This window comes from Onychostoma macrolepis, chromosome 03 (assembly GCF_012432095.1).
Source record: "Onychostoma macrolepis isolate SWU-2019 chromosome 03, ASM1243209v1, whole genome shotgun sequence".
Taxonomy (NCBI): domain Eukaryota; kingdom Metazoa; phylum Chordata; class Actinopteri; order Cypriniformes; family Cyprinidae; genus Onychostoma; species Onychostoma macrolepis.
Window position 1 is genome coordinate 25,528,940 of NC_081157.1, and position 27,980 is coordinate 25,556,919.

Consider the following 27,980-nt stretch of genomic DNA (forward strand, 5'->3'; position numbering starts at 1 on the left):
CATGAGCCGCCTGAGCCATACTGTCCTGGTGTTTTTTCTTCTCATCGGTCTCTTCTGTCTTTTTCCCCTCTCAGAAATGGTTATCAGGTTTCTTAAGAAGGTTGATGGCATTTCCCCACCAAGGCAAACAATCTATATAGTCTGCCATAGCTTTATGTCTGCTTTGTTTCTGTTGGCACTCTAACTCTAACCCCCTCCTCTCAGTTTCACTCCGTTTTTACGGAGAACAAAGCAAAACGGAAAGGAAGAAAAGGGATAGTACCGTAGAAATGCTTGCAGTACATTTCTTTCTTTATTGGAAAAAGATCAGTGTCATTGATGCCGTGTGGTATTATGACGTAAGATGTAGTACCAGAACGGAGCTGGAATGTGCATTAATAATGTAAATAAGATTCATTTTGATTCCATGTTGACTTTATGAAGCGGTGTTCCACAATCCTTGAGTTACAGACACCTTTTAATCCTCAAAAATAACACAGATTCCTTTACCACTGAAATCTGGAAGCCCTTTCCCTCCTATTTCCTTGACTAACCCTTTATTTCTCCAGCTCCTGTACCTTGTCTGTTTACCAGTACACTTACCTGTATCTTCTCTTACTATTCCTTCCCGTTCAATAGGTTTTCACACTTGAGTGTACGTCTTTCTCCATTTAACACCACTAAAAGCGTTCTCCTTTGTCTACCAGCTTGTAGGCTTGATTTTACTCACTAATTTGACCCTAACATACCACTGCCGACCTCTGACCCCTGTTCCTGTGACAGGCCAGTGGGTCTGGATGGCATCTGCCGTCATGTTGCCCGGTGCTTTAGAACTCCTGTAGAGGGGAAAAAAAATCCACAAGCACAACAAAATTGTTCCTTTGTTCTTTTATTGTTGCTCTATTTCAAGACTTAAAGACACTCCCCAGTGGTTTTTTAGTGTATATTCAGAGTTTCTAGAGCATTTATTTGTGACTAAGCTTTAATTGCTGCCTTATGTTCTGACTCCATGCAGAGTAGATACTGTAGTCTAGTGGTTCCCAACTGGTGAATCGCAACCTAAAGCTAAATACGATTAATAAAGTGCAAATATAATGGAATTTTTGCTAATATGCTAATACTGATACAACATATGCGTTTATGTTGGTAAATCACACTATTGCTGTTTTTCATGAGGTTACAGTCATCGCTTTTCTGTTTAACTTATAAATATTTATTTGTATGTTAATATTTTTGCATATTGATGGCACATTTTCCATAGTTTGGCAAATTTTCACATACGAAATGTAGTCATTTCAATTGGGAAATTTCACGCAAGGGCGGAAGATTTCCACACGCAGATTCGCTATATTGACAAACATAATGCTTTTTGTTTTAATAAGTGATTTTTGTAATATCCCTTACGAAAATTAGCCATGGTTTTTACTACAGTTAAAACCAAAAAAAAAAAACATGGTTTCTATAGTTAAACCATAGTAACAACAAATTGACCATGGTTTCGCTACACTAACCATTGTTTAACCATTGTATTTGTAGTAAACTGTTATACAATTAGTAATCAATACACCAAAAAAAAACATGGTTACTACATTTTTACTATAATAAAACCTTGGTTAATTTTTGTTAGGGATTGGCAATGAAACTTACCAACAATGGACCTTTTTGGCCTGCAAAAATTTTAACAAAATTTAAAAACAATGGACCATTTTGCCTGAAAAATTTCAATGAATTTTCAAAACCAGTTGAGAACCACTGCTGTAATGTACAAAGCAGAGTTATTTATTTAATCACGTTAGCCATGATAGAAGGCAACCAAACTTAACAAAATATTTCCACAGCAGGTAAGCACAGGTTTGCACAATAGGGTTTTCAGGTTTGTTCAGCATAGGACACAAGCTTCCAGAACAAAGACTGTGTAAATCTCATAAATGTTTCCCCACTCTTGTGGCATGCCCTACACCCTCCACCCACCCCACCCCACCCCCCTCCACCCTCTGTCCCACAGGTGATCCGTAAAGGTTGGCTAACCCTCAACATCAGCATTATGAAGGGCGGCTCCAAGGAGTACTGGTTCGTTCTGACGGCCGAATCGCTGTCCTGGTACAAGGACGAGGAGGTGAGATTCATCTGTTCTTCATTTCTCATTTACAGTCCCTCCCCCTTTCGCTTAAGCTTAAAACTAGTTCCACTCAAGTTGGGCTCGAACTCCATGTGTGTTTGAAATTAGTGCAAACGTTAGCTGTTTTCCAGAGTTCCTGTGGCTTGACTGGTAGAGTGCGGTGCGAGGAACATCAAGGCCTTGGGTTTCATTCCCAGGGAGAACATAAATTTATGAATGTGTACTTTAATGCATTTGGCAGACGCTTTCATCCAAAGCAACTTCAATGTAAACGTCTCACTTTATTCCCCAAGAGAGAGTGTGTATATGTAAAATCCCCCCCCCGTCCAGCAGTGAATGGTAGAGTCCTTTCGCTCGAGCCACGGGTGTGTGTGTCCCTGCCCAGCCTAACCAATGTGCGGACTACTGTTCAGCTGCAGCATGATGAACAGGTAGTCTGAACACTGGGCAGGCGGGGGGGAGGAAAGAGGGCGGCTGGACCGCAGGTCACTGCCCCGAGGACCGCACACGACTGCAGAGGAGAGTAAACAGTTCAGACAGACACACTGATAAAGCGTCGATCTTACTTAACCCGTCGAGAACATGTTCAGCTTGCTTGCTTATCTAAAATAAAGCGAATTAAGGTTGTTATATAACCTTTGTTTGGATTCAGCAGCACGTTTAGTTAACAAAATCTCCATAAATTTGATTCTCAATACTGTAGTACTGTCAAATGTATTGATATTTTAATTGTAAAGTATAATTTACGTAGTTTACTGTAAAACAATAAAATAACTTTTTTATTTTAAAAAAAGTCTAATGAAAATCATTGTGAATAAATTGGGAGTTACAAAACAATTCAAAAAAGGTGGAAAAGTAAAAGATTCGGGCATGCTACGTTAATGATCATTTGAAGGCGAAAAAGCTTAATTCTCATGAAAATAATGTTGCGATGAAATAGGTTTCATTTTCTTAATGCAAAGTATAACCTCTTTTGATTTTTGGGTGAAATGTGACGTTTTATGTTTAGATATTTACTTCTAAATAGCTTTTTGTACCGAATAATGAAGGCACACAAAGAATCAAGTAATTAAAGCTGGTCCACATATGCAAAAAAAGTCTATATTGAATATATTATGAATCTAAACATAATGAAATCGGTTGACATAACATTACTGAATATCCCGACATTACTTATTGAGAATGTTTACATTAAAAATTATTTTCAAATGTATATATTCGGTATACTCACATGTCCGCTGCTGCGTGGCAAATGCATATTCCAGGCCTCTGTAGTTTCTTCCAAGAGTAATACGGACCTTTTTTGCCATCATGGCTACATTTTCGCATTCTGGACCATGTGCAGTTTTCGCTCTTTACCATTGTTTTATGAATAACGCTGAGAAATGTTCCTTTAGCAGTGGTTTTCAAAGTAAAGAGAAAGCGATAAATGGAGAAAAGAGAGGCGAGGTGCGGGACGAAAGTAGAAAAGGGACGAAAGGGGAGGCAAAGTGACGTGGCAAGCGCACTGAAATGTTCCAGCCGGGATCTGACTTTGGAATTTGCAGGAAATCGTACTGGGTTACTGGGGGGTTGTTGTGTGTGTATGTATAAGTGTGTGTGTGTGTGTGTGTGTGTGTGTGTGTGTGTGTGTTGGGGGCAGGGAAGTGTTCCTCTGAGTGATGTAACTGTTGGGGCCGTAGCTGTGCAGACATAAACGTTTCCAGATGCTGCTTCTCAACTCAACAGAACGAGTTGGCAGCATTAGTCCTCATCCAGACTCCTCCTCTTCTTTTTCTTTTCTCTCTGTCTCACATCCCCCTCTCTGGCTTGGCAACCTGGTGGTCCTTCTTTAAAGGGACAGTTCACTTCAAAATGAAGATGCGGTCATGTCGCTGTCATGTCGTTCCAAATCCATATGATCACTAAAGATGTTTCGAAAAATCTTCAAGTAGCACTTTTCTATACATCCATTGTTATATATTGTTTTTAGAATCGCTGCAGGTTTTGATACCACTGTGAAGTGGTTTATAAGGTTGTTGAAACTCTTCCTCTCTCTTCTCACTCTAATAGGAGAAAGAGAAGAAATACATGCTTCCTCTGGACAACCTAAAACTCAGAGACGTGGAGAAAGGCTTCATGTCCACTAAGCATATTTTTGCAATCTTCAACACTGAGCAAAGGTCAGGGCTGACTGCAACTCTCTGTGTTTGTGTATTTTTGTTTGGCGTTCGGCTGCTTCATGTGTTCGATCCCCCTCACAGGAACGTGTATAAGGACTTGCGTCAGATTGAGCTGGCCTGTGATACGCAAGAGGACATGGACAGCTGGAAAGCCTCTTTTCTCCGAGCAGGCGTTTATCCTGAGAAAGATCAGGTACTAATGTTCAGTTTGAACACAAGTACAATCTAAAACACTCCGCATTCCATTATTGAGAGTTTAAAGTCTACACATTTAAGACTTTTTTTGTATCAGGATTTAATTTGACTGTCGACATGTTACACTATTAGAACCACTACAGGTCACTTACGTTCACCAAGACTGTGTTTATTGCAAAAAACATCCTTGCTGAATAAAAATATATATATTTCTTTAAAAAACATTACTGATGCAAAACGGTAATATAGTTATGAAATTAATAGTAATAGTACTAGTAGTAGTGGTGGCGGTGCATCTAAGGCAAGCATTTCTATTATTATCATAAATACTTAGGGTTAGGCAGTTGAAAATATATTAGCAGCACATTCATTTGTTATTGACATAGTACCTGGAATTATGCAGTTTGTTGAAGATGGGTGTTTTACATTACATTGTTCTTACTGTTATTACTAAGCAATCTGTGTAAGCAACCAGCCAGAAACACTTACACTGCAACATGCTAAAAATCCTCAAATTACAGCAACTACTTAGCAACATGTAAAAAAAAAAAAATCGCTTAAATCATCTTAGCGACAGCTTTTACACAGCTTTTACGTGGACACACATCACTCCTGTTTTCTAGTATAATGTAACGATGTGTAACTATGCATGTATTCGTATTGAACTGTTCGGTACGAGGCTTTCGGTTCGTTACGCATTACAAACCGAACGGTCCGTTGGACTAATACTATTCAATTTGGAAAATAAAAGAGCTTAAATTGTGTGAAATATAATGTTCTCAGTGCCACTGCGCTCAACAAGACAGCCCAAACAACGTAAAAGGCAGTGTCCTGTCTGCCCAGTGATAACCTCTCCTTGCTGGGGTGTGTCGAAAGATGATGATCTTGTATCGACGATAGCCAGAGATATTGTCAAAAACATCAATTATTGACAATATTAAGAGGATTTGGCATTTCCAATTAGTGTTGGCCTGTTACATCATTATTTTTGTTAGGCTTATTATTATTATGAAGTTACACTTTTGTTATTAAATTAAAATTACAATTAATTTGTCACGCAATATTAGGCTACTTATATACCTATATAATATTAGGCATAACTGACGCGCTGTGAGGATAAGATTAGCCCATTTATTCCTCAATTAAAATGTTTTAAAAAAGGTATTTTAAAACAGGTCTATTATACACTGAATTATATGCCTAAAATTAAAATGTTAACTGCAGTCATCAATAAAAATCAATGAAATTGCGGAATATGCGGCATCAGATGCCGAAAGCTACATCATTACTCCGTCATTCAGTTTTTACTTTCACTTTCTGCATAGTGAATTGACTAAGATTAAGATGTTCACTGGCATAACTCTTGCGCGAATAAGAAGTGGTTGTAAAGAAACTGGTGTGTGTGTGTGCGTAGGTGGATTCAGATGAGGCCGCTCCAGCCGACACCTTCTCCATGGACCCTCAGCTGGAGAGGCAGGTGGAGACCATCCGTAACCTGGTGGACTCTTACACTGGTATCGTCAACAAGACCATCAGAGACCTCATGCCCAAGACTATCATGCACCTCATGATCAACAGCGTAAGTTTACAACTGCTTGTGTTTTAAGCAGTTCATCTTGAAACATTTTAATTCTAACATATTTCAAACATCCTCACCTCTTCATTAACCTTTCTTTCCTGTTCTGTTGTCTTTCTGTCCTTAGGCTAAAGACTTCATCCACTCAGAGCTGCTGGCGTACCTGTACTCCTCAGGAGATCAGAACAGTCTGATGGAGGAGTCTGCTGACCAGGCCCAGCGCAGAGACGAGATGCTGCGTATGTACCACGCCATAAAAGAGGCCCTCAGCATCATCGGTGACATCAGCACCAGCACTGTGTCCACTCCTGTGCCTCCGCCCGTCAACGATACCTGGATTCCAGAGACTAGGTTAGAAAATTAACAGCATTCTGCTGTCTGGGAAAGAATTACATTCCCGTTCTTGTGGTTTTCTGTGTTCAGAATGAATTGCCTATATACAGCATAGACTACTACTAAATAAAAATCTAATTTTCTTTTTTGGGATACTATGGCCTATCCCAATACTCGGTTGCATAATTTGACTGGCCAGAGTATATGCTGACGTAGATGGTGACGTAAAGACTGTTGTTCTTAAAAAAATTGGGCTGATAAGGTTACAGACACTCCTGCTAAACGGGTCCCCAACCCCTGTATTTCCTGTATTTGGCCCAAGTGTTCAAGTGAGTGTGAAGACCACAAATGTGCATAGAACTTTTAATTATTGGATGGGAAGTTTTTGTTTTCAGTACTTGGCTCTTACTTTAAAATAAATTAAAATAAAATCCAATAAATTTTTCTTACGCTGGAAGGTTGTTCTTGACATCCCACCATAAAAATACTGTACACTGTAAAAATAAATCCGTAAAATTATGGTAAAAAAAAACGGCAGCTGTGGTTGCCAGAATTTTACCGGAAACAATACGGTAGGATTTTACGGTTTTAACTTAAATTTACATTTAAATACAGTACATTCATTAACTGATATAGTGTTAATATACCAACCTATTGAAGTACTGAAATCTGTTTTGTACCTTTGTAACACATAACCACCAAAAGCAGGTGGTGATGAGAAAGTCACATGATGAAACAAAGCCCATCACAAGCAGCTTTTAAACATTAACATATATAGAAGGTGCACAGTGTCATTCACACAAGCACTAAACACCATCATGGTAACACACATGAAACTGAAATAATGCAATAAAAATTAATTTAACAACATTAGGTGTAACATACAACTCTAATGTACAAAACTGATAAGAAGAAACAGTTATTTCAGCAAAAAAGCGGTATACTACCGTAAAATTGTGTAATGTAATGTCCAAAACAGTTTTTGACCTTATATAGTAGGGAAACTTACCGTTAACCATTTAACAGGTTTTTGCTGTAGTATTTTTACAGTCTTTTACCGTTAAATTCACGGTTATTTTTTACAGTGTAGTGTGCAACAAATGCACTGATCTTTGGCATTTGTCAGACTTAGGACAATCTTTTCCTGTCGCAAACAAGCGCTCTCAAGTAGCCGAGGCCCAAATGTGGGTACTCCAACTGCTGTAATTTCATAATTTTGAACAAATTAGTTTGGAACTTGTTTCAGGAGTTTTACCTGAAGAACTTCACCATGAATATACTGGGCCTTAAGTGTAGTGTACCTAATAAACTTGTTTTAGTGACCTTCATAACTGTTTTAATACTATATTTCTTCTTTTCCTGCCCTGTGTAGCCCCACCCCCCAGCGCAGACCGCCTACATCAGCCCCGCCCCCCAGCAGGCCTCCAGCAGTGAGAGGTCCAACACCAGGCCCGCCCCCTCTTAACCCCTCCCCTCCTTTGCAGCTCCACCCATTCCCTCTCGCCCAGGCCAGCCCATTAATGCCTTCAGCAACAGCAGCCAGGATCCTTTCAGTGCGCCCCCTCAGATCCCCTCCCGCCCCGCTCGCGTCCCTCCGGGCATCCCCAGGTAAGACACTAAACCGTCTGTCACCTCCATGTAGATGTGTATTCTCGCTGTGCATGTGAGAATGAGCATCTTGTATCTGAAGCTCAGTGGACTGAGGAAAATACCGTTTGAACAAGGTTTGACTGTTGTACTGTTTCTTCAGCTCTTATTCTTCTCTCCCTAGATAATGAATGCAGATATTTTCTCCTGTCACATACTACTACTAATAGTATTAATGCAAACAAGTTTTCCTTCATTTACTTCTCAGCATATTCTTTCTAATCCTTCCAGTGATATCATTTTCCTTTTTCGATCTCCTCTCATCTCTTTTTGTCGTCGTCTTGTTTCTACTAATCTAGCCTCATCTGTTCTCATCTCTCCTCATCACTTCTATTCTCAGCTCTTTTCTATTCTAATTTTTATCTATTTTTTCTTATATCTTATTGTGCTTTCTCACTTTCTCATCTGGTATTTTCTTAACTCTTCCTGTCCTTTCTGCCTTGTTTCTTTTAATGTCATCTTGTTTCTTTTCTTCTTGCCTCTCCTCTTTTCTCATTTAGTCTTATCTAGCCTCTTTTGTCTTGTCTCTTCCTGTCTTTTCTTATCTTGATTTATCAAATTTTTTCTCTTCTGCTTTTGTGTGGCCTCATCTAGCCACTTCTTGTCTTGCAGTCTCACTTAACTTCTCATCTCATGCCATCCCGTCTTGTCACATATCTTTTCATCTCTTCTCTTCTTGTCTTATTTCTTCAAATTTCCTCATCTAGCCTCCTCTTCTGTTCTTGTCTATTCGTGATTGCTCTCATCTAGCGTCTTCTCGCCTGCTCCTCACCTCTTCTTTTTTATATCTCATCTCATGTAGTCTCATCTCTCCTCATCTTGTCTTTTCTCATCTCTTTTTATCTAGCCTCATCTAGTTCTGTCCTTCCTCGTCTTCTGTCTCATCTCTTTTCCTCTCTTTTAGTCTCATCTATTCTCGTTTCTCCTCAGCTTTTGTCTTTTCTCATCTCATCGCATCTAGTCTTCTCTTATCTTATCTAATCTTGTTTCTTCATCTTTTGTCTCTTCTCCTCTCATCTAGTCTCATTAAAGGGATAGTTCACCCAAAAATGAAAATTCTGTTATTAATTACTCACTCTCATATCATTCCAAACCTGTAAGACCTTCTTCGTTCATCTTCGGAACACAAATGAAGATATTTTTGATGGAATCTGAGAGCTCTCAGACCCTCCAAATCAGCAATGATATTACCACAATCAACGCACAGAAACGTAGCAAGGACATCGGTAAAATAGTCCATGTGACATCAGTGGTTCAACCGTAATTTTACGAAGCTACGAGAATACTTTTTGTGCGCAAAGAAAACAATAATAAAATTACCGTCTTCCGCCATTTTGGAGAGTATCCACTGAACGTAATCAGCGTTGTGTACGTTCAGCATGCGCGTGCTGTCTACTGAACGAAAACAACGCTGATTATGTTGATATTATTGTGGTAATATCCTTGCTGTCTATGGAGGGTAGAAAGCTCTCGGGTTTCATCAAAAATATCTTAATTTGTGTTTTGAAGATGAACGAAGGTCTTACGGGTTTGGAATGACATGAGGGTGAGTAATTAATGACAGAATTTTCATTTTTGGGTGAACTATCCCTTTAAGTCTTGGCTCTCATCTCCTTGTGTCTTTTCTCATTTCTTCTCATCTAGTCCTCCTTATGTGGTCTTATCTAGTCTTGTCTCTCCTCATGTTTTGTCTCTTGTCATCTTGTCTCATCTAGTCTTATCAATTCTTGTCTCACCTTGTCACCTCCTCTTGCCTCGTCTCTTTTACTTTTGTCTCATCTAGTCTCATTTCCAGGGCTGGGGATTAACGAAATACATGTAACGGCGTTACGTATTTAAAATACAAAATTTGAGTAACTGTATTTCGTTATAATTACATTTTAAATAGGTTGTAATCAAATTACAGTTACATCCGAAAAGTATTTTAGATTACCAAAGTGATTACTTTGAATTTTAATGTAAAAACACAAAAATGGACGACACAACATAAAGTCATTCGTGGAAATACAAAGAATATTTTATAAATCTGAAAAAGGTAACGTAACATCTCAGTGCAGTGCAATGCCTACCTGCAACAAAACTTCAATCAGCATCGAAGGATACAACGTCTGAACATCTGAAAAAGCATCTTGAAGGAAGTTGTTCTTGATCTTTGAAAAATGTTATCCAGTAACTCGTTTTTCTATTTTCTCATATTTTGAGTGTTGAATGGTTATCATTACGTTTAATATTTCTAAGAATTGAATTGACAAATGACACCGAATTCTCCTATAATTCACACTTTGCATTCAGGTAACAGATCCATACGAATCATGCATGAAATAAAAGTTTATAAAGTCAAACGATAGCTTCGTGTGCTTTACAGATGAACTTGAAGTCTTTATTCATTCGAAATGTTCAATAATAGATCATCTTTGGCACGGTAATGCGATGATTCGATTCGTGAACAGATGATTCTTTTGAATCAGTCTTTTAAATGAATCATTTCTTTTGTTTAACGAAACCAGTGTGAATGGTTCACTGGATAGATCTGGGGTATGTTTCCCAAAAGCATCGTTAGCGAACTGTGGTTGTTAAATTTCATTGAACTGTAACGACATTACTTGCGACCGTAGTTGCTTTGGGAAATGAGCCCTGTCAGATTTGACTCAGCAATTCTTTTGCGACGATCGCTTCTCCATAGAGAGGATTATGAAGGAATCACTTAAAGTTTGGTCCATTCATTAAACAAATCTGTTGTATAACTTGGAGAACTGTGCCAGTTGTTAGCCAGTTGGCTACTGTTATATGTTTGGTGTGTTTGGATTCGTTTTGAAGCTTGGAATGCAGCATGAAACAGCACATAATATTGATTGGTAGATTTTTTCACAGAAATGCTGTGGAAAACTGATGTTAAAAAATGCAAATGAAAACACACATCTTATGACTGGAAGATGCCACTTTTATTTAGAGTTGGAAAACATAAAAACAAGACATCAAGTGTTCCTTTGTTTTACATAGCTTAAGTAATTCAAAGTATTCTAAAGTATTTAGATTAAGTTACTAAACCTGAGTAATCTAACGAAATACATTACTGATTACTTTTTAAAGCATGTATTTTGTAATCTGTGGTGAAATACACTTTAAAAGTAACCTTCCCAGCCCTGTTCATTTCCGCTCATGTACTCTTGTCTCTTTTCATCTCTTCTCTTTTTTGTCTTTTCTCATCTCATCTCATCTCATCTAGCCTACTTGCTTATCCCTTCTCCTTCATCATTTCCCTGTGGTTGTGGGTATGTCTCACCTTTGTTTCTCACTATTTCTCCTCCTACAGCAGAAGACCCCCTGGCGCTCCCAACCGGCCCACCATTATCCGCCCCGCCGAGCCCTCCCTGCTAGACTAGACCCATGCGCTGGCCACCATAGGCTGACAGAAAGAAAGAGAGAGAGGAAGGGCTGGAGAACTGCACTGAAACATGTGCACGTGTGTCTACACATACAGCCTGACCAATAGACCTAAATAATCCACTCAAACTGTCCTCTGATCAGCGCTGCTAATCACATCCTTACTTTTAAAGCCCAGAGGTCTAAATTAAGCACATAAATATTCAAATAAAATTATTATTGTTGTTATTATTTTGTTCAAATGTAGAGTGAACTAAAGGGTGTAGTGGCCTCCAACTTTCAGTCATTTCATCACTCACATAGGTCAGGTGACCACCAGGGGGTATCCTACTCAACTTGTGTAGATGAACCAACATTAGACTCATTATGCCTCCTCTCTGACTAGTGGTTTAATGTGGGATAAGATGTATACAAGCACTGTGCAGGCTAGTTGCTGTTAAACTAGCCTGTCTTCTTCCGGTTCTTGGGTAACTTAAGGGTGGTTGAAGACTGTTTCTTGTTATAGACACACTTCTTCATGTGTTGTTTTTTTTTTTGTTTTCATTCTGTGTTTTCTTGACTCTTTAACTTGATATGCTGAAATAAGACACCATGACCGTTGTTGTTATTGCTATGTGGGATTGATTTTGATCTGATTATTTTGTTTTTCATGTTCAGTTGACCATTTATGTTTGATATCCTTCAAAACGGCACTTAGTACCAAGCGACTGTTAATTATGACTCAATAGCAGTTAACCGACTGAGAAATGCAAACATACAAGTTCACAAGTCAAAAAAATAGATGTTGACACTCATATTTGGAGTTGACAAGCAACATCCTCTTTCTGTTGTGTCGGGAAATTTGGTTCTTGAAAAGCACTTCTAGTTCTTGAGTGATGGGAATTTCTTAGATAGTCAGAAGAGGAGGTGCAGTTTGTATGTAAATCTCTGTAATGATCTGTTTATACAAATAATAATTTGTGTATATGACTATAATCCAGGAAAGCACGGTAATCACTCACGACGGGCCGAACCGTCAGAGCTCAGAGCTCAGGTAACATCCGACTCCAAATCTTGTAACAGTTTACGCTAGCTTAGCGTTCTGATCATTGTAAATTAAATTAATCTGCAAGGCGCTTTTATTTTCGCATTCAGGGATAGTGAGGGTCGGGGGAGGGTTTACGAGCGGGAAAAACATCAGGACGCTACAAGTGGGATGTGGGAATGCACTCAAACACAGAGTCGCTGAACATGGTACATGCAGGTGTATTTGAGGTCTGGGGGCGTTTGCTTTATGGAACCAGTCCGCTCTTGCCTACAAAGACACAGGGAACTTTCTGAACACAAAAAACAGTGAACCTTTAACGTAGAGATCATAGTAGATGTACTAACACGCGTATTTCTGAGTGTATTATTTATAACCTGGGCATTTGTCTTTGTGTTGATTTGCATTTTTCACAAACTGTTTGCTTCTGAGTAGAACGACAGATATTCTTTGCCATCGACAGATTTATGCCCCTTCAGTTGCGTTAACAATGGTTGAACAGAATTCAGAGTGAACACGGTCCAGCTGGTTTTCTGTTGATCCTGTTTTGATTGCAGAATCTTTGACGTTTGCTTTTATTGATGTGTTTGCAAGGAAATGAGCCGTGATGAATTTTGTTTTCTTGATTAACTTGAGGATAAGAATAGGGATTTGGTGTAAGCGGGAGCGGGTCTTTGATTTTAGCGTCGATTCGTCTGTAAATAATCGAAGGCATGGAGTCGGACTTGAGATGAAACATAAAAATTAGCTGCAGATTTCAGGGCCGAATGCTCTTTATTCACTCCTGTGTGTTATGGCTACAGTGATGGCAACCGCTGCTCCTCCTTCAGGCTTCTTCAAGGCTTGAATTAAAATCGTATCCAGCCATATCTTTTCCGATTTAAAATTACTTCAACATCTGTTAAGAACTGGATGAAGCCCAGATCACTGCAGCCATAACTTTTCCTCTGGCCTTTGGTTATGGTGACCCGATCCCCGTCTCTCCCTCTAATAATTGTGTCCTTTTTATGGAGTGAGGGACTGAGGACATATTTAGCATCCTTTTTTATGCTTTTGGAATAACAAATCATTGTCAAGTGCCTGTGTAGCAGTTAAAATGGACTTGGAGCAAAATGCACAATGAGAATTGGAAGTGAGATGATAATAAAAGGTGTTGTGTATAATAAAGATCTGGTGCTCTGGTGGTCGGTGTTTCCTTGTGTCACGTCTCCTCGCTGTCTGCTTGATTTTCCATGGCATGTCTCTCCCAGCATGCATCTCTTCCTCTCAGTGTTCTCATGGAAATAAATCAAATGTAGTCTCACTAATCTGTGACTAATCTGTGAAACCACATGCCATTCTTTTGAATAAGTAGGCTACTTACTTTCGTTTCCAGTTATTGCATATTCCAAACAGGTGTTTCTTATATTATTTTATAAGGAGTGTGGGTAATTCTGTCTTCTACTGGTTCTAATTGATTTAGGCCTACATATAAAAAAAAAAAAAAAGATTTTCTACATATTAGATGACGTGATAATTTCTGAAAAAAGCCCTTTATCAAATTTTTTTTAAATATAAATTATAGTTTTCCGGACATACAAGCAAAACTTGGTAGCTACAAGGTAAATTTGGTATACACTGATATATGAACACTCCTGCATTTTTTAGTCAGTTGGGCTCATTGTTCATGGCAAATGTGTTTTTGAAGCGCCTAAGATAGTAACCAATTGAGAATGTGAACGCAATGGCCAATTATAGGTGTTAAAAGTTAGCGCATCCACTTAGAACCATTCAAAACTACTGTTTAGTTGCCTTCACGGTATAGTTATCCGTTACTGTAATTTCGAGATGACTGCATGTGATGTTCTACTCAGACTCGATTCATGCGTTTCTGTGGCAACACTATCAATGCCAAAGTGTTCACGTGTTCGAAGAACTCGTAATTTTAACTTCTCAACTGGAAACATTCTGAGCGCTTCGACCATGTGAATGCTGTACCAATACCACCTGACAGATGCCAGATTCATTGGAACCACAGGCGCTACTTCCGTGTCCGAGGAAAAGCTCAGAGTAGAATGTCACGTGTTCTCATCTCAGAATTACCGTAATTATGACATGGCGTGATTGCAGCTCTTGTTCATAGCAAACATGTTTTGGAAGTGAGTGTGAACGCATTAGTCAAAGGTTAAGTCAGTGGTATATACATGCAGTACCATTGAATATGTGTTTTTGTGCATCGTAAACTCATTGATGGCTTTGAATCGAGCCGTTAACTGAATCATATTGTGAGGTTCCAAACGATTTCCCACCTAGTGAGAAAGTCCATACTTTTGTGTTATTTCTATTGCATGATAAATATGCATATAACCTGAATTCCGGAAATGTTGGGACGTTTTTTTAAACTTGAATAAAATGAAAACTAAAAAGAATTTAAAATCACGAGCCAATATTTTATTCACAATAGAACATAGATAACATAAATGTTTAAAACAATTTTATGCACAAAATGAGCTCATTTCAAATTTGATGCCTGCTACAGGTCTCAAAATAGTCGGGACGGGGGCATGTTTTCCATGGTATAGCATCTCCTTTTCAAAACAGTTTGAAGACATCTGGGCATCGAGGTATGAGTTTGTGGAGTTTTGATGTTGGAATTTGGTCCCATTCTTGCCTGATATAGGTTTCCAGCTGCTGAAGAGTTCATGGTCACCTTGGATGTATTTTTTGTTTACTGATGTGCCAAAAGTTCTCTATAGGTGAAAGATCTGGACTGCAGGCAGGCCAATTCAGTACCTGGACTCTTCTACTACGAAGCCATGCTGTTGAAATAGCTGCAGTATGTGGTTTTGCATTGTCCTGCTGAAATACACATCGTCTGGAGGGGAGCATATGTTGCTCTAAAACCGATGATGAGATTTGCAAAGCCTTTGCAATTTGACGTTGGGGAACGTTGTTTTTAAAGTATTCCACAATCTTTTTACGCACTCTTTCACAGATTGGAGAGCCTCTGCCCATCTTTACTTCTGAGAGACTCTGCCTCTGTCTAAGACATCCCTTTTATAGTTAATCATGTTACAGACCTGATGTCAATTAACTTAGTTGCTGCATGCTCTCCCAGCTGAATCTTTTCAAAATTTCTTGCTTTTTCAGCCCTTTGTTGCCTGCTACAGGTCTCAAAAAAGTTGGCACAGGGGCATCAAATTTGAAATGAGCTCATTTAGTGGATAAAAGTGTAAAATTTCTGTTTAAACATTTATGTTATGTTCTATTGTAAATAAAATATTGGCTCATGTGATTTGAAAGTCTTTTAGTTTTCGTTTTATTCAAATTTTAAAAACTTCCCAACATTCCCGGAATTCGGGTTGTAAGGGTTAACAAGAAGCTAAATAGAGGTAATCCATTAGTTACTATTTCTAGGCTGGTATACAGGTTAGTCCCATTACCCTCACTTTTCAACTGAAAATATTGAAAGGGATCCTCCACAAACCCACGAAAGTCATAGCACAAGGACTTAGCTGAAAATTGTGCACTGATGCATAGCTACTTAAACATCCATCCAAGTATTTATTTTTTAGCATGCACTAATTAATAATTCATGGGTACTGTTTTAAATAGATATAATGTCAGTCGGAATGGAGCACAAGAGCATGTAATGAGCTGATGAGTCACATTTGCTGAGTCGAGGGTCTCAAGAACAGGAATAAGAACTACATGGCTTCGTTACCGCTTCTTCTGTAAAGCTGACCTTTTACGTATGACTCATGAGCACGTTTCCTTAGTGGAAATAAAAAAGAGAGAGAGAAAGAGAAGTCCTATATCATCATGGAAGACCACATCTGACTACTGAGTGTGGTTTTATTATCAGCATGTGACCTGATGAGTAATGCAAGGCTCATATTTTCTATCAAAATCAGCCGTTTCTACATAATAAATGGTTTCACAACTTTTGAGATTCACAGCGTACACGGTCATAATGAAAACCTCAGTATTTCATAGCTCATCAGAGCCTGTTGAGTTACTGTAAACATACATGTTTCACTCTGTACAGCACACAAATGAAATTCTCACTGCTGATCTGTGCTTTTGGTTGCGGTTGTTGAACAGACGTCCACCTCCCCGGCGGCCAGAGAACCAGTGGTGAAGCTGCTCTGGAGGAGGATCACCATACAGCTACTCTACTGCACCATGAGGACATGATGCCTGTTTCCAAAGGATATCAATAGGATATCAAAGGACCAATCAATTGGATTGGAAAAAAGTAAACTTAAATTTCCCTGTGATTTAAAAACTGACCAAAAATGAGATTCTTCTAGGTATTACAGAGTCTTGTTTGAACTTTAATCTCATCTTGATCTGAAACGGTGCTGACCTACCGTTTTTCTTTTTTAGCAGTCTTGGTTCTAGAGTTGGTTTTTCCCATTCGGTTTCTCCATAGATTGAATAAAAATGTTGAACCAAATCAAACCAGCTCAGAATTGCAACATTACAAACTTTGATTTTAAACAAAAACCAGGTATGAATCACTGCGAATGATGGTGAATCTGAAATAATGTTACAATGTAAAACTATTGACTTGGAGTCATTGATTTTATATATTAAAAACAATATAATTAACCTTTTTTCAAAACTTTGAAATATTTACTGAGGAATAGAAGAAAAAGAGTGCTGCATTGATGACATACTCTATTTATGTAGGCCAACCCATAAGTTTGCATTACCCTGGTTCCTTCGACAAAAACCAAATATATATATTTTTCCCATTGGCTTTTGGATTACTGCAGAAAATAAGCCCTGTTACCAACAAAAGCTGATTCTTACACATTTGGTTCATCATGAAACCTATCACACATGAACACAACTGAATGTTAAAGTCTAAACACAATCACGACATGTAGAAAACTAAACTAACTACACCAGGGTCACATGACTTCAGCATCACCGCCATTAAGCTAGTGAATAGCGGAGTTGGCATGATGACATTTAATGTCCCCAAAAACCATTTAACCACTTGTGTATTTATGTATTTTTAAGGCGTTGAATAAAACGTGTGAACATGAGCTTGTGTTCACCGCAGACCTTATTTCAACCAAAAACCCATTCAAAAAAACCTTCAGTACGATGGAACCAGGAGGTGTAAAATGCAAACTTATTTCCAGGTTTTGGTCTGCAAAAATACATCAGGGAACTACAGGAGGTGCGTTCCACTTGACTTTTAGACACCCATTTGCAAACTTTCCTAAGCACTTCCTCTCAGGGGAATCCATGCTGCCATTTTGAAGTGCGTTCCACTTCGTAAAGTGGCCGAGGAAAGTTTGCATGGACAGGCTGTCGCCCCAACATGATACACAGTTTACTGTATTGATTCTAAGAAATTCAAATAATCAACAGCTTCGGATGTTCCAATTCAACCAATTGCAAAGTTCCCACCAGTAGTGAGCACTCTTGCGAGCAATAACATACATCCGAGTCAACAAGATGGAGAGAAGTTAGCTAGGGAAGGGCATAAGAAAGCAAAGTCGAATGCATCCAGGGAGATAAACATGTCATTTGCAGATTATAGGAGTGGGTGGCTGCTGCCAGATCAGGACCAGAATATGATTGCTTGACAAGGAACGTGAAAAAACTTGCAAAAGTTGTGAGTGCCAAATGTCTACTGAATAAATGATGTAAGATGAATGAACTCTAGCGACTCTTATTTATAGGTAGTTTGTAATGAATATGGTTGTACATAATTTTTACTAGGCATGTGGTTTAATGAGAATATTTGTATATTATTGCAGGATGATGGAAGAATAAAAGAAACACTAACCTACAGAGATTAATGGCAACAATCTTGAAAGTATTGTTATGAAACAATGTGATTCTGATTCCCACAGTACAGTAATAACTCAATTCATTGCAGTCAGCAATTGACTTGAAATGTAACATAACTCAGATGAGTTTCAAATTCATTTTGCATTTGCCCTTGCTATGCCATATAGGACACACACATTGTTCCAAATGAGATGCTAATGTGCTGTATAATAAACCATTCAAAGCAAAACGTTTCCTTGGATTTTTATTTTCCTGCTGTATAAATCCATAAGAAATGTTAATTGCAATGTTATTTATTTCAAAAGTCTTATATATTATTTGAACCACAGTGTTTTAAAAGTCAAGTACAAAATTACATTCAAATGTTTCTACAGTACTTCAAGTAAATTTAGTGTTCAGCAGTGTTAGCACTCTACAGAAAACTCTTATAATTAAAACTCTGAGAAATGGTCAATGGCCAAACACTTCAATTCTAGCATAAACTAGAGGGATATTTTTTGGACCTGAGAGTTTCCACATGTCTTCATTTACAGAATCCATTATTCCAGCAGCTTCCCTCCAGTTCATCTCTGCTATGTACAAACTCTGTGTTTGTCACTGAATAATCTGCGTAACGTGTAGATCTGGGTGAGGGCCACGCTGACCATGACCAGCAGACTGACACTGGACCAGAAGGAAACCCGCCACAGGTTATCTTCCAGCAGGTAACGGTCACGAGCTTCGAACGCCCGCAGCGTCGTCTGTAGCTGACGGCTTCGCTCCAGGTTCTTGTGCACAGCATCCATTGTGTCCTGTGTGGAGAGAAAACATGAGTGAAGTTTCCCACAAAACGTTTTGAAACATTGCATTTTGGTTGCAGATGATCAGTGCCAAAACTAGAGCTTTAAGGAAAATTTTAACTGCAAATAATTGTCTTAACTGTATTCAACCATTTAAAAAAAAAATGTTCTGGAAACAATGTGAAAATACCAGCCTAGTAGCTTTTCTTTAACCTTAATAAAGCCTACTGTATATAATCAAAACAGAACCTGAAAAACCTGTAGTGCACAATCTACAACATGCTTTCTGTTGCCTGACTGATAGCTTATACTTTAGCAAGCAAAAGACCTTTTTACTGTAATTGTAAAATCGTCCACTTTCAGGTTGTGATAATATTTGACGATTTTTTTTAATCAGGGGAACTTGAGAATAACTTTTATATTGTTAGTAATATTTCAAGATGAACACTTACTGAAGCAGCTTAGTTTAATTTTTTTTGAAAAACCATGGGGAAATTTGGGGGAAAAACTAAAGCATTAATACCATTTAACTAAGACATTTTATTAGGAGATACAGATTGACGAGTAGGCCTAATATTTATATGCATTTTATGCAACTGGTCTCTTATGTTGTTGAAAAGCTCTCATTGATTTACATTACAAGCTATCCGAATTTCATCTTTTTGGCCATATAAATATTAGCAACTGGACCAAATTACATATTGTTGCTTAGTTTGAGCTCCATATTCTCCTATGTCATATAATATGAGCCATAAAGGCTTGGTATATCAAATAATACTTTTTTTTTTTTCTACTGTTAAAAAAAAAATTTGATTTTGCTGACTATTATTTCATATGTTAGGTCCTACCGAGTTAAGAAACCTTATAGCACCAATATAATGTACGGTTTGTTTACTACAAAAGCGTATCTGTCATTTTATGTACAGTATGTGGGATAAAAATGGTATCAGAACCTTTTTTGAACCTAAAAAATGTTTTCACAAAGCAGCTGTGCTTGCTGGGTTCTAGAACTGATTTGATTTGATATTTATCATGCACATGAACCACATCCTACAATAATATGAACTGTAAACTGGGCAGTTGAAGGAAGTGCTGAGATTTGTGTACCCTGATATCCTCTAGTTTGTACTCCAGTGAGTCCTCCGGTTCAGCCAGTGCGGCCCAATCTTCATCATCCTCATCATCCTCATCTGGTCCATCCACGATCACCTCCACGTACACCATCTTCTCTGAAATACGGCTGAAGCTGTTGTCAAAGCAAATCCTGTAGTCGCCCTCCTCAGTGGAGTCCACCCTGACAGCAAACCCCCAACACACACAAAGCAAAATTAATATAATGCATAAGTCACGACTTCAGAAATATGATGAAATATTAGATCAAAAAATAAAATCCATACAATATAAATCAATGGTCACAAACTTAAACTGTAACGAATATATTTCTAAATGTTTTCATATTCAAACCTATGGAAGCTTATTTCCAAAATAAATGGAATAAAAATGAGAATTGCAACATTTTTTTTTATAACAATTCTCACAATTACGAGTTAATACTTTTTTTCTCAGAATTGCAAGTTTTTTATCTCGAGTTGGACAGTTGAGACATCCCAAGTTGACATCCCAAAGCAATTTTCTCATTAGGGGGTTGACCGATGTGTCTTTTTCAGGGCCGATACCAATTATTACAGACGAAGTAGACCGATAACCGATATCTTGAACCAATATACATCTCTGGTGTAAAAATGAAAATTAATGTCAAAATTAAGAATAACAAGGGCTCTGACAAAAACTGCCTTCCCTGGCGTTGGTTGCACTTCTTATTCTTGTCTTTCTCCGTGCATCCATCTTCAATAAGGGTAAAATAAAGACAGAGTTAAAAGTGGGGCCACTGTATGCTACATGATTAAGCCATACATACATGAATAGTGTACTACAGCTAAACAGCTTGGGGAAATGAAAGTATTTGCCTTCAATAATCTACATGTTAGAAATGTATGTGTAATAGAATAACCTCTCATAATTCTTCATTCATTCTTTTCTGATGACTAAATCATAACCTACACTAGGTGACTATTCAATTCATCATCTAATGCACATCAATTGATTAATTTATAAAAACACAATGTATATAAGTGTAAATAATTTAATTGTCTTCATGGCTTCATTGTAGAAGTTGTTAAGAAGACCGCAACTATTTTAATGAAACTATAACACTAATAGCCTGTTATAGGCACACTCAGTTCAATAGCCTATTAAATGTCTTTGTCTTTGTTTTTGTCATCCTAATCTTGTCCTATGTGCCAGTAGCTTAATCTTGGCCTATGTGACAGTAATTTCCATTAGTTTTAATTTACAGTGCACTGCAAATAAAGGCATAAAACATTAATTTATCTTTTAATCATATGAGAGTTAAACCCTATTTTTTTGGAAAACAAAGGGGTTTACTATTAAAATTAAAACATGGAATAAATAGCGTATTGTGTGATTATTCTTTTAATTAAAAGTTGTAATAATTGTTGAAGTAGCTAAACCGAACTTTAATTTTGACAGGTTGCCACGAGGACCTTTTAAGTTTCTGTAGCCTATGTATATGATATGACGATTAGTGAGACGGCAGATGCTGAAAATTCCCCGAGCGTCACGCACTTCAGTAACTGGGTCATTCTACAGAAATGTCCACTTTTGGTATGGCAAGATGTCTTAAAATGTATTTCTTTTTCTAACATTTAAACTTAGACCACATTATTAGATTACCTTTGCCTTTGTGAATACATATAAATGACAGCTTTTTTTTGTGCAATTATTTCAAGACCCTAACAATAAATAGGTCATACCAGTGATGTCAGCTAAAAGCTTCATATGAAATCATGAGATAAATGAGAAAATTTCTCATAACTGAAAAGAAACAGTGGACATAGGGCCTTTTTTCATAGAGATTTAGAAAATAGGAAGGAAGAAGTCAAGTGATTTCATCAGTGGGATTTTTATTTCAAAGTAACAGATTTTTGTTAAACGGTAACACTAGTGACAACTCCAGGGGACCAGTGTTTTCATTATATATTTTATAATATTTATTCAGCATTTTGTTTTATTATGCCATTTATATCATATTTGATAGTTATGAGTACACTATGTGTGTAGTAAACAAAACCGCGCGTCTGTGCCATTCACATACAGAGACACGCAGAACATGCAGGATCCATATTTAAATAGTCTTTTTGCGGCTTAATATTTACAGATACTAGTCCATAGCACGAGTCAATCTAAGTGTACTGACCTACTTTTGATTAATTCATCCAAACTTTGACAGATTCCGTGACATTCCGCATTAAACAGTAAATTCCATTTATATGACTGGATTCCGCGATTCTGTCTGCATTTTCCCCATCGCGTAAACCATAAATAGATAATATTGAGGTGTTTTGCAACTTCAGTGTAGTGGATTATGATTTATTGCAACTTCAGCAACGTCTGCTACTGCCTTTGAGAGACAACTGATCACTGAAGCAAGCAACTCCAGTTAGCAAGCGCTTTCGGTGTGAGTGCGCAAAATGTTCCATGTCTTTAGCCTTCCACGTTGATTGGTCGGACTTGTGACTAACAAATCAACAAATCAGATGAAGCGGTGGGCGGAGATTGCTCACCCACAGAGTGGTGAGTTCCGACAGGCTGCATCAGAGCCAAATAGCGCGTTTCAAAATTTAATTATTTTATCGGCAAATCGGTTTTGAAAATGACCGTTACCGATAAAAATGCTTAATATCGGCGCCGATAATTGGTCGACCCCGATTTCTCATATTGTAATTTTGACTTATTTCTTGGAATTCTGACTTTACGCCTCTCATTTCTGAGAAAAAAAGTCAGAATTGCAAGACATAAATTCAGAATCCATAGAAACAAATTCAAAAGAGCAAAATATCAGAATTCCGAGAATTTTTGTTTGTTTGTTTTTACAAATTATCAGAAAAAAAGTCTAAATTATGACATGTAAACTCAGAATTCAGAGAGTCAAAATTGTGAGGTTATGAACTCAAACTTCCAAGAAAAAAACTACAAATTACAAACTACAAAAAGATGTACAATCAGAACTACAGAAAAGTAAAAATTACAAGTGCAAGTCTATAACTCGCATTTCTGAGAAAAAGTCAGAATTGTGATATAAAAAGTCGCAATTACTTTAATAGTTTTATTCTGTGATGGAAATAAGCTTCCAGTAAAGTAAATAAGAGTAATAACAGAACTTACATTTTTGAGTGAACTAACCCTTAAAGTATGCTTTTAAATCCATTACTTTTCCTAGGTGTGCTGTTCGATAGCAATCTGTCATTTGAAAGCCATGTTTCTAGCATCTGTAAAACTGCATTTTTTCATCTCAAAAGCATATCTAAATTGCGACCAATGCTCTCAACGTCAAATGCAGAAATGTTAATTCATGCGTTTATGACCTCAAGGCTAGACTATTGTAATGCTTTATTAGGTGGTTGTTCTGCACGCTTGATCAACAAACTACAGTTAGTCCAAAATGCAGCAGCTAGAGTCCTTACTAGAACCAGGAAATATGACCATATTAGCCCGGTTCTGTCAACACTGCACTGGCTCCCTATCAAGCATCGGATAGATTTTAAAATCTTGTTAATTACTTATAAAGCCCTGAATGGTTTAGCTCCTCAGTACTTGAGCGAGCTCTTATCGCATTATAGTCCTCCACGTCCGCTGCGTTCTCAAAACTCTGGCCGTTTGATAATACCTAGAATATCAAAATCGACTGCGGGCGGCAGATCCTATACCTATTTAGCACCCAAACTCTGGAACAGTCTACCTAACACTGTTCGGGAGGCAGACACACTCTGTCAGTTTAAATCTAGATTAAAGACCCATCTTTTTAGCCTGGCTTACACATAACGCGTGTCACGCTTCTATTATTCAAATCCGTTAAAGTTGTTAGGCTGCATTAATTAGATCAACCGGAACCGGGAACACTCCCCATAACACACGATGTACTCGTTACATCGTCAGTTGAATGGCATCTACGCTAATATTTGTTTGTTTCTTTCCTAGTCTGTTTCTCAGTCCGTATCCGATCAGATGGTGGATCAGCACCAAGAGATGATGTCTACAGCCCTGATCGTCAGCGGAGACCAGGACACCAGATGACCCCCAGAGATATATCCCTAGATATATCAACCAAAAATAACAAAATAACTAAAATATAATAAAATACCTAACTACATAATACTACTATTGTTAGAAATTGCAACAAAATTAAAATAGAAATATAAACTTTTGAACTGCGGGTTTCGTCTGGTCAGAGGAGAACTGGCCCCGACTGAGCCTGGTTTCTCCCAAGGTTTTTTTCTCCATTCTGTCACAGAGGAGTTTTGGTTCCTTGCCGCTGTCGCCTCTGGCTTGCTCAGTTGGGGACACTTAATTTCTAGCGATTATCGCCGATTTGATTGCACAGCTACTATTTAAACTAAACTGAGCTAGACAATGACATCTCTGAATTCAATAATGAAATGCCTTTAACTGAAAATTGAGTGTTTAATCTTATCATTATACATTACTGACACTCTATCCTCCAATTTGATACTGTTAAGTGCTTTGACACAATCTGCATTGTAAAAGCGCTATATAAATAAAGGTGACTTGACTTGACTTGACTTTTCATTTGACTCAAACAATTCTGTAAACGTGCAAATGTTTTCTGTAAATTCAGTTGTGGTCACTGTAAGCCCTGCAGCAGCAGACAGCATGCAATTTTGCAGCGGAGGACATGCAAATACTGTGAGTTATAACAGTCCGAAACTATGAGTAAATGTTTCAGCTTCTTGCACTATGGGATGTGAAGCTTACGTGTGTATGCCATCTGATTTTCTGAAGTCGGAGACCAATCTGTATCCATGCGGGGAGATCAGAGTGAAGCCGACGTCCAGCCCTGAGCCTGCAATGACCTGCAGAAACACACATGGGTTAAAGGCAGGGTGATTGATAAATGAAACAGCATTCACAACCCACGTTTTAGTTCTGTAACGTGACATGCATCCGAGTGCAACAGGAAAATCAATGAAGACAAAAATACACATATATAAATTCATATATAAATAAAAATTCAAATTAGAGGCCTCCTATCTTCCACAGACTGATAAAGCAGCCCACTGAGGAGTCAGTGTGCTGTTACTACAGATAAAGTGTAGCAAACAGTAACCATGTGGCACTAGAGACATTGTGATCCTTCCTGCAGATGGAATGAGCTTTGGGCCGGTGTTCTGTCGATTTGTGCTACCTCCCATTAAAACAGTAGGTAGTACAATTCGACAACGAAAAATGCAACCTGTCAAATTATGATTTATTAATGTCTACACCTACCACAACCCTAAACCTACCCTTACAGTAATGCAAATACAGTAATTATGTGTTATATTCGTGGTTGCGGCTAGAAGGGATACAGCTACCGGAAACCAACAATAAATAACTTTTTCTACCTTTTAGATTGTGTTTTATTAATGTCTACACTTACCCCAACCTAAACCTACCCATACCGTAATGCAGATACATTAAATATTGTTGTTCAGCATGAGAAAAAAGACACAATATTGATTTGCGCATGCGCAGTAAGCCCCGGTAGGATAATCTGACGGGTAGGATAAAATGTCAGGACACTGGGTCAGCTGTCCCGCAGCTGTGCCTGTTTTTAACGTAAAGCGGGATGACTTCACAAACACACCCCAGGCATGTGGCACAATGAATCTTCTGAGAAAGGTCACAACACAGGGCTGGACTAGAATAACTAAAAGACAGCAGCTTCTGTGAGTAAACAGGACTGCACCAGGATTGCTTAACTCCTTAGTATTCAATTGACTTTGATGTCAATAATATTGAACATCCCACCAGAGCTGTAGAGAAGAACCACAAACATGAACCCAAACCATACACACACTGTTCAAGTTATATTAGTGATTACAGGAGACTTATGATTTCATAAGTAGCCAGTCATTCATATAAATGCACTTTGACCAAAACATGCACCCGTGAGAAGAAATGTCCTGCTACTTCCTGGTCATTACTGTCAAGTAAAACTGCAATGTAACGCAGTAGCTAATAAGAACCTTACTAAAAACAAAAACTATGATGAAGCAAAGGTTACACACAAACAACTAGACAGTTTTGACAAGTTACTTCTGCTCAAATTTGCTGACTGGTGTGTACTCTCTCGAGTCATTTCGAATAGGTTATCATTTTAATTAAGTTAAATGAAATACTTTAAACATTTTATTGACCTGGTACTCCACTTCCATGCTGCCGTTCTTAGTGGCTGTTTGGAAGAAGCACTCGGTTGCTCCGGGAGGTAAAAGGAAAGTGAACTCGGTATCCTTATTCTGTCCGAAAGCGAATCCCAAATCCACGCTGAGCGTCAGAAAGAGCAGCAAACACACAACGAGACGCGTCTCTTTACACCGCTCCATTACTTTGCTCTTCATAAACACACTAGAACAGCTGCTTCAAACAGCCCGTCTGCACTGCGAGCGGCGCGACAACGCTATCATTGCCTTCTACACTGACTGCAAGAGCATTGTTTGGACTCTTGTGAACTTGCGCGCTTGAAGTTTGATAGCTTCGTTGATAACGCGTTGTAGTTTTCCCGCGTCGCGTAAAACGCGCAAACAGCCTGTCCCATGGGTTCCGACGTCAAGATTCAACGCGCGTCTGTGTCGTTGCGTTGCAGTGCAGGAAACATGGCATGCTCTATCATAATGTTTTATAGGGTTCCGTGTAATATGACACGTTTGTCTATTTGTATCGTACTCTATGAGATGCTTGTAGAAGTAGCTAATTCTGACCAAAAAAATAAATAAAAATGTTGTATGGGGGCTTAATTAATGCAGTGTAACCGTGATAGAACCAGTAGAATGTTCTGTATGGGTATAATTTGATTGTCACATAGAACGTCTCTGCAATGTTTTGAAAAATATTTATGGTTATAAAACTAACAAACTTATGAAGAACCTTACAACAAGTGGCTAAATTGAAATGTTGCAATTTTTATTTAGTTTCATCTATCATGATCAACAATTACCCCAGGAACTAATTTTGATGATTATACAAATCCTGATATTATAGGCCATGCATGCTTGGCTTTGGAGTAAATTGTCAAGCTTGTCAACAATGCCGGACTTATTAAAGGGATAGTTCACAGAAAAATTGAAATTTTGTTATCATTTACACGCGTCGTCCCTACCTATAAGACTTTTGTTCAACTTTGAAACACAAATGAAGATTTGTTATATTCTCTCATAATTTTTGTCTATCCTTTGAAAGGCCACACAGCCAAAATTTTCATTTTTCTGAAGAGACACAATCACTTTATATGATGACTAGATTAAATTTTATCATCAAAGTGTTTGTCACGCTTAACACACAAGAACCAGTAAGTGTTGTTCTTGCGTGTCAAGTAAGAATGTTGAGCTGATATTCAAATTGTAATTATTTAAGTTTTTTTTTAAAGGGTTAATTTACAGTCAAAAACTGTAAACTGATATTCCCAGAATATTCCTGCGTGACACTCCACATTTGAAGGTATTTTGTTTAAATAATCATGTTTTTTAATAGTTTTTTGTTATCAGTTATGTACATTTGCGCTTTATGTTACATCTTCTGTTGTTTAATGAAAGTTTATTGCATTATTTAAGTATCACGTGTGTTATCATGATGGTGTTTTGTGTTTGCATGACTCTGTGCACCTTCTATATATTAGTATATACTTCTGCTTGTGGCCAAGCTACTTGTGATGAGCTTTGATTCTTCATGTGGCTTTCTTTTACCACCTGCATTATAATGGTGGTTGTCAGTATGTTAAAGGTACAAAACAGATTTTAATAGCAGTGTGTGTTGTTGAATTTAGTGGTTTACATTCAAATTTCCCTGTTTGTAAATTACAGTTTTATACTGTAAATTTTACAGTTTTGTTCTGTAAATGTGTTTACCGTTTTTC

General features: G+C 37.9%; 2 protein-coding genes across 2 annotated transcripts in view; one reads left to right on the plus strand and one right to left on the minus strand.

Annotated features, from left to right (window-relative positions):
• dnm2a (dynamin 2a) overlaps window positions 1-13,603 on the plus strand; it is a 54,772-nt gene extending 41,169 nt beyond the window's left edge. The window contains 8 exon segments of the mRNA XM_058771435.1: window positions 1,985-2,095; window positions 4,151-4,260; window positions 4,342-4,453; window positions 5,870-6,034; window positions 6,159-6,382; window positions 7,737-7,827; window positions 7,830-7,972; window positions 11,325-13,603. Of these exon segments, the coding sequence (XP_058627418.1) occupies window positions 1,985-2,095; window positions 4,151-4,260; window positions 4,342-4,453; window positions 5,870-6,034; window positions 6,159-6,382; window positions 7,737-7,827; window positions 7,830-7,972; window positions 11,325-11,394 (1,026 nt within the window). The 3' untranslated portion in view covers window positions 11,395-13,603.
• A 4,836-nt stretch (window positions 13,604-18,439) lies between these two features.
• Window positions 18,440-26,746, minus strand: tmed1a (transmembrane p24 trafficking protein 1a). Its single transcript, XM_058771437.1, has 4 exons — window positions 26,269-26,746; window positions 24,845-24,942; window positions 20,099-20,285; window positions 18,440-19,003 (listed from the first exon to the last, which is right to left on the minus strand). Exons 1-4 carry the CDS (start codon window positions 26,467-26,469, stop codon window positions 18,785-18,787), a joined length of 705 nt encoding a protein of 234 aa, XP_058627420.1. The 5' UTR covers window positions 26,470-26,746; the 3' UTR covers window positions 18,440-18,784.
• Window positions 26,747-27,980: the final 1,234 nt, after the last annotated feature.

What these genes read in the sequence shown, in the direction of transcription:
- tmed1a (XM_058771437.1), bottom strand. Translation starts at nt 26,469, where the DNA reads ATGAAGAGCAAAGTAATGGAGCGGTGTAAAGAGACGCGTCTCGTTGTG. An exon ending in GCATGGAAGTGGAGTACCAG is followed by an intron (nt 24,943 to 26,268) that starts GTCAATAAAATG and finishes GTGTTTCTGCAG; the next exon opens with GTCATTGCAGGCTCAGGGCT. An exon ending in ACAAACTAGAGGATATCAGG is followed by an intron (nt 19,004 to 20,098) that starts GTACACAAATCT and finishes CTCTCCACACAG; the next exon opens with GACACAATGGATGCTGTGCA.